The sequence below is a fragment of the Triticum dicoccoides genome, chromosome 4A (genome assembly GCF_002162155.2).
Source record: "Triticum dicoccoides isolate Atlit2015 ecotype Zavitan chromosome 4A, WEW_v2.0, whole genome shotgun sequence".
NCBI lineage: Eukaryota > Viridiplantae > Streptophyta > Magnoliopsida > Poales > Poaceae > Triticum > Triticum dicoccoides.
In genome coordinates this window covers 652,724,866-652,732,365 of record NC_041386.1, presented here as the reverse complement: position 1 = coordinate 652,732,365, position 7,500 = coordinate 652,724,866, and the positions used below count along the sequence as shown (strand labels likewise).

The 7,500-nt window shown below is 43.9% G+C and overlaps 2 protein-coding genes across 2 annotated transcripts in view; both read left to right on the top strand.

Annotated features, from left to right (window-relative positions):
* The first annotated feature begins 176 nt into the window (after window positions 1–176).
* On the top strand, window positions 177–809 carry LOC119289585 (putative ATP synthase protein YMF19). The gene has a single exon (XM_037568882.1). The coding sequence runs from the start codon at window positions 280–282 to the stop codon at window positions 748–750; it is 471 nt and encodes a 156-aa protein (XP_037424779.1). The 5' UTR covers window positions 177–279; the 3' UTR covers window positions 751–809.
* Window positions 810–6,680: 5,871 nt separating this feature from the next.
* The window catches only part of LOC119289584 (ribosomal protein S7, mitochondrial), a 1,161-nt gene continuing 341 nt past the window's right edge, over window positions 6,681–7,500 (top strand). The window contains exon 1 of the mRNA XM_037568881.1: window positions 6,681–7,500. This exon is cut by the window's right edge and continues 341 nt beyond it. Within this exon, the coding sequence (XP_037424778.1) occupies window positions 7,151–7,500 (350 nt within the window). The 5' untranslated portion in view covers window positions 6,681–7,150.

Here is a 7,500-nt window from a genome sequence, read left to right as displayed (position 1 = left end):
TCCACCTTCCTCTTGTACTCGACTCTTCCCCGATCACTCCCCAACAAAGGCTTGCTCGTCTTCGTCATAGTCCAAACTCTTTCTCGTGTGACTGTGGTGCTTTCTTGAGCGATGACTTGGGAGGGTTCCGGTCAGCCCTACCCGGGCAGACAACCTCCCTCATTCACATCAGAAATGGCAAAGATTCCATTTTGGAAAGTCAATCTCTTTTTGTATAGATATAAAATAGCAAAAGTACGGTTCGGAGTCTTTTCTTTCTTATTTGAAATCCAAATCGAAATGCCTCAACTTGATAAATTAACTTATTTCTCACAATTTTTCTGGTTATGTCTTCTCCTCTTTACTTTTTATATTCTCTTATTTAATAATAATAATGGAATACTTGGAATTAGTAGAATTCTCAAACTACGGAACCAACTGCTTTCGCGCCGGGGGGGCGAGATCCAGAGCAAGGACCCTAAGAATCTGGAAGATATCTCGAGAAAAGGTTTTAGCACCGGTCTCTCATATATGTACTCCAGTTTATCCGAAGTATCCCAATGGTGTAAGACCGTCGACTATTTGGGAAAAAGGAGGAAAATCACTCTGATCTCTGATTTCGGAGAAATAAGTGGCTCACGAGGAATGGAGAGACAGATTCTCTATTTGATCTCGAAGTCCTCATATAACACTTCTTCCAGTCGGATCACTTGTTGGAAAAACATAATGCTCACACATGTTCCACACGGGCAAGGAAGCATAGTATTATGATGAAAATGAATGGAATACTCGGCAGAATAGGAATATTCCTATTAATGATTGTGACAGCTTTTATAGGATACGTACCAGCTTGGGGTTAGATGAGCTTTTGGGGAGCAACAGTAATTACAAGCTTAGCTAGCGCCATACCAGTAGTAGGAGATACCATAGTGACTTGGCTTTGGGGTGGTTTCTCCGTGGACAATGCCACCTTAAATCGTTTTTTTAGTCTCCATCATTTACTCGCCCTTGTTCTTCCTTTTGATTTAAACGTTCTCCCCCCGGGAGCTGCAGAATTCTGGCAGGGGCAGCCCTCTTTTCCAGATCATGAAAATGTGGTGGAGAGTGATGATTCATCAACTGATTCATCAGGGAGTTCATCTGATGATTCATCAACTAATTCATCAGGGAGTTCATCTGATGATTCATCAACTGATTCATCGGATCTCGACACGGATTATGATGAGCTAACTGATGATTCATCAACTGATTCATCAGGGAGTTCATCTGATGATATGGACTGCTCTGAAGGAACACCCCCCCCTGAAGGGAATGAAAGCCGTCTGATAATCTTTCTATAGGTTCCCCGAAGAGAATGGAAAAATCACAGAAACACTTTCTATATGTTCTGTTATTTCGAGATTCGAAGAAGCAAGCAAGTTTTTCATATAGTTGTTTTTGTGTAGTGATCTCTGTTCATGGAGATCACGAGGCCACTGATACCCCATGTGGATAGGTGGGATAAAAGAGTGGGCATGTGGGCTTCTATCAAAAGAGGAAAAGATACCGCCACGCTCATATCTCCCTTCTCACCTCTGGGAGGGGGAAACTAGCACTTTCGCACTAGATGGTTAACTCTAAGTTTTTTCTGAAGTAGGTTGTTCAATGCTAGTTCAATGATTGAGCCATCTTCCTATCACCAATAACAAATGGATAGCATGCGTTGTGCAACCAATCCTACCCTCAGTTGTAGTAAGCTGAGTGTGATCCGCAGAGAGCAAAGTGTGTATCACATGAATTTGATAGCTCAGGCCTTGGAAGGACCTTTTTGGCACTAGATTTACAAGTAACCCTGTAAACTCTATTGATTTCATTAAAGATTTGAGTAAAGGAGAAGATTGTTGGATTGATCCCTCGATTTGGACACTGTAGGGAGCTTCTTCAGTCAGTGGGCAAGGAATTCTGCGGCTCAAGTCTCTGAGCTTGATTGCACATAGGGTGAGAGAAATCTACCTTCTACTAAGGTGAGGTGTACTGTGTGTAGGGCCCTGCTAAGTCTTAAAGACCAACTTGAGGACTCAAGCCAACCGCTGACTGACTTCTCGATGGCCCGAGAAAAGCAATTCGAAAACAAATCTAAGTAGTTCCACACACGGGGCTTTGTTTGAAAGACAGAGGTATGTTCGTAAAGGTAGGCTAGGCGCAGCGCAATCCTTAGAAAGCATACCTAGATTCAAAGCCCACTCTTTCCTTCAGCTTCCACCGCTGTCTTATGCGGCAAATAACCACCTAGGGAGTAGAAGTTTCTTATTTCGGTCTTTTCCTAGTTGTCTCTATTTCGATTGCATTCTATGTCAATAGGTTCGTTTTTGCTTTATCGATAACTATCTCCTCTTGATGGAAGAACAGAAATCTCATTTGATTCGCTAGGAATAGGAAAAATTGGAATAAGCAGAAGGGAGATTGGATTGGGACGACCAGTCGGTATTCGAAGATCCTTTGGGCTTAAATGAAATAGACTAATAAAGACATTCGCACAGAGCACACGATTCGCTAACTAGTCAGGATTCAGATTTGGTGTAGCATAGTTTGGATCAGTGATATCATGACCTGAGCAGGCATCCTTCACCTCGGAATTTCCCATATTATGAACAGTCAAAGTTCACGTGGATGCTGCTTTCTGTCTCGGATACTGGAATTGGCGCAACTGGAGCAATTATCCGAGATGCGGCGGGCATGTTCATTGCGGCCTGCAGTGTTATGCTCCCTCGGGCAATTGACGCGACATCAGCGGAAGAGAAACCAGTATCTATTGATGGCGAGCCCGGATAATTGAAACAAGCAAGATACCATCTCTTCTTTAACTGAACTGAACAGAGCAAACCTCAACCGATGCGGCCAAAGAGCAAGTGGACTGAACTGCTCTCCCTTACTATGAATAAAACGGAGAGTAGAACCGAACACTTGAAGCTCTAATTACCAGTATCTTTGGATACGGAGACCGAGGAAGAGTTCCTCCAATCTCTTTAAACACACTCTAATTGGGGGTCCAGATTCCAGGTCGGAACCCACGTTATCCCTTGTTTAAGGGGAATAGATGAGATCCATGGCATATACCTCGTAACTAACAGAGGCAGACCCGGTTTAATGACACCTTTCACAATATCATTAACCCGAACCTCGTCCTCAGCAGTCAGAGGCGTGATAATTGACGCGAACGTCCTCTTATACTAAATATCTTTTTATCAAGCTATTATGATGCTCGCTTCTCTTCGGTTGGATTCCTCTCGAAGAAGGAAATTGTGCTTCTTCAGTTCTACATTCAAATTATTGTGAGTAGATGGATACCAGGCCTTTTCTGAGAAACTTGGTTTCGGGAACTTTGTGGGATCCTTGGTAGAGCCATTTGGAGCGGAGGGTAATCGGTTTATGACAAAGACTGTGCTTTCAAACACGACACCCAGGGGAATGGAGGCTTTGTACATAGTTGCAAGACGTTGCTCTACAATGTCTCGGTGTTGACGCTCTGCGAGGCCTTACTGCTCCTTATCTCATTTCTTTGGAAAGGCAAACCTAATTCATACGGAACTCTTGGTACATTTCTTTTTCACTCTCGCCCCGGCGAAAGCACACAATGCAGATCCATGCATGGGAGCTAGTTCAATAGGCCTCTCGGTGAAATCGCCTACTTTACTTTTTATACGAAATTCGTTGCACGTAGATCTTCCATTTATTGGGAATTCGTTCGACGACCGTCTGATTCTAATTCACTTCCATCCTTTAGCCATGTCTCTTGATCGATACCATCCACGTGTCTTTTATTCTTTCTAAAAATAAAATGCATTGCGACTTCCTCTTTTCTGATTTGCATTCAAGTAGATAAGAGAAGCTTGTGGGGATCGTCAAGAACAAACTTAGACCAGTTCATATTTGTGCCTGCACAACTGAAGAGGTCAAGAGCAATAGGCCCGGATGCGCTCACCTTGGCCCAGGGTTGGCCCTTGAAAAGGATAAAAAAATATGAGATAGAGTGGAATTCTTTTCGCTATTGCATTCCCTGTAGATCGGTTCAGCCCATTTCTTGTAGCATACATTCGAAGAGAAACCATTTATCCAATCTGCAGCTGTACGCTGAGAAGGAAGGGGCAGCAGACCCGACCGTTGCTCATACTCGGTTTTCTATGGAAGGTCCCGAGTCAGCTAAAAAACTAGAAAATCAACAGCGATCGATCTCAGGGATCAGCCCATCTGATCTTTTATTTGATTGGGATTGCGGTTTCGCTGGGCTTACTTTCTTGATGAGGTTTAAGGTATAGCAAGTAAGGCGATGCCTCCTCCCTGATTGCAGAAATTGTTGACTTTAGAAAAGGTTCAACAAGAACTATAGCAATAAAGGAGCTTCTCCAGTTCCACAGGTCAAGGTACAATGGTAGAACTTGTCTCCTTGAATGGCTACTTTGGGAAGACAGACCTCTCCCTCGCTTATCGCATGGCTGTCTTTCCCCTCTACGAATGCCCAAAATCGGGTCGATTTTGAAAAACATTCCCTCCGGCTATAGGCCGAAACCACGCTCAAGTGCTTCTATAAGTTATTTTTTACTCGAAAGCCGGTTGCTTTTTTTTACGATAAAGCCGCCTCTACTATGCTCGCCATCAACTGATACTGGTTTAGCTTCAGCGGAAGGATGGGGAATCAGGAGAACATGGGGGGAGGAACTAGCTACGCCTAACTCAAGATCTAGGAAATGCTTAGTAAGGTATCCCCGGTATTTACTGATTCTTGCTGTCCCTATATATCTGTAATGATCGCTCTGGCTCTGGGCCGTATGATCTTCGGGATGCAGAATAGGGGATCGCTTGTAAAATGGACTAGCTCCGTATCAACGAATCTTCTCCGTTCTTATTTTTACCTGTTGTATTATTTCCTAGGAGGAATACAATGCTCTTCCGTTCTTTCCAATGACAAACAGGAAGTCAGGTTTCAAATGTAATTCCGTGTTGGTAACTTAATTTGGGTCTGGGAGGCCGAAGCTACCGATCAAGCTCCATTTTATAGATTTTATAGCTCAGCCCTCTTTCTAACAATGAATCACTGATTTCCCCGATATTTGCCTCGGAAAGGGGAAACAAGATATCGATGGAATTTACCCACACCATCACCACTTTTGAAAGAGAAAATAAGTGTTCAGCTGACCCAAATTCCGATCGAAAAAACAAAAACTTATGGATTGAATGATTTCGACAAGCGAAATCGACTCGGAACCAAGGGGAACAAGACGAGATTCCGTGTTCACTTATCGATTCCAAAATGAATCGAATTCGTGAACTTTAGAACGATATTACTCCTCTTCCTTACGGCTCCCCTGTGCCTAGTGATTTCTCGTGCTCGATTCATCCCATTCGAGTATATCTACTCGGCTATCCTTAGAAAAGTCAAAAGATAAGGAGCTCAACCTGTGGAAATCCTACTACCATCGGCTGTCACATTCGTTCCCACTTACCGCAGGGATGGATCAAGTAACTGGTGATTCTTTTCAAGGTCAGATGCTTTTTGGGCTTATTTTCTAAAAAATCTTCATTTTGATCGAAAAAACCCGGGGTTAGGCGAATGCGCGGGTACTCTTGATCTGGCTGCTCCATGTAAATTTCCTCATCCAACTCCCCATTAAGGAAAGCCGTCTGCCCATCTGATGAACGAGAAGACCGTGCGAGGCAGCCCGTGATAGTAGTACTCGAATGGTGGTAAATCTAGCCACAGGTGAGTAAGTATCAAAGAAATGCCTACTTTTGCTGCTATGCGGATGGAGGACTTTTGGGCCTGGCATTACGAGAAATCGGGACAGTTCTCTGTCCGTTCTGCTTACCGGATGTTGATAAAAACGAAGCAGCGACGGGGTACCCGTGGATCCACTATGCAATAGACCACTCGGGTAGTGTTGCCATAGGCGACACGCAGAGCCCGCACTGTCAGATGGGAGAGCGCCAACGGCCTTTGGACGATGTCAGGAACGGGGGACCTTGAAGGATCAGGAAGAGAAACATCTGAGCCACCGTCAGACTCATCACCGTCGGAGCCAGCGTTGTCAGGCGCCTGAATAGCATGGGATCAGTCCATCATCGCCCGCAGCTTCACTTCACTTCAGTTCAGCTCAGCATACTAGGGAGACCACGGGGAATGTGAGAGTACTGACATATGACCCAATCGCGACAAAGCCTTGTGCTGCAACAACTGTGGCTAGGGATAAGAGTTCCTCGGCTGCAACTTCCAATAACTAAGCTCGCGTAAAAGTATTAGTTAGCGGGTCTTGGTTGAATAGTGGATCTTGGTTGAGAAACTCATAGATAGAGATTGATCTGTTTGCTCTCCGCTTAGTGGTTTCTTACTCGGTCTCCTCATCTGAATAGATGGTCGCACGCTTCAACTAGAATCCAAAAGTACCTTACCGGATTCCCGGAGATGAAGAAGCGACTTGGGTTGACTTATACAATGTTATGTATCGAGAAAGGACACTTTTTTTTAGTTCACTGCCCTATACATAGAAAGAAGTGCTTTTCCACCGGTATCAACATTCTATCTGGAATCAGTAGCGATAATTGTTGTATTGTGAGCCAGCCCCGTAAGACACTACGCACCTCCAAATTCTATATGATTTTTCCAATCATTTCATTTATAGGACCTGCAAATAAGATAAGATCTTGGCTCGCCCTACAAAAAAACAACTATATGCCCTATAAACTTGCTTCTTCGAATCTCGAAATAACATATAGAAAGTGTTTCTGTGATGAGACCATTCTCGATCGATAAATGCGATAGGAGCCTATGTGTTTCACGGGCAGCCGGCCAATAGGGGAAGGTTGTGAATCCGGCGAACCGACCGCTTTAAGAACGTGATTGTCTTCTCTCACTCAGTTATCAATTGACAAAGATGACCCATTCTTTTTCGCCCTAAAAACGACAATGGTATGGTACTTTTTCTTCAAATCGAGATTGTGTGGGTGTCCGCTCATGTTCACGTTACATGCTAAATCAGGCTTTCCTTGGAAAAACCAAGGACAACCCCTATCTCAGTCTCCTTTCCTTTCTCTTTTCGGGAGCAGAGCTGAAAAAGATGGACAGTAACGATCGCGTAATATCAATTTATCGGCCTCGTCATCGAAAGCGGCTTCCAATTGCTCGGAAATTCTCAGCTATATGGGGGACTTTGATGGTGAGCAAAAAGAATTGATCAAGAAATTGGTAAACTTTCGCATGATCGATGGTAAAAGAACGAGAGTTCGTGCTATTGTTTATAAAACTTTTCACCGCCTAGCTCGAACTGAACGCGATGTAATAAAACTTATGGTTGACGCCGTAGATAATATAAAGCCAATATGCGAAGTGGTCAAAGTAGGAGTCGCAGGTACTATTTATGATGTTCCTGGGATTGTAGCCAGGGATCGTCAACAAACCTTAGCTATTCGTTGGATCCTTGGAGCAGCTTTCAAACGACGTATAAGCTACAGGATAAGCTTAGAGAAATGTTCATTTGCTGAGATACTGGA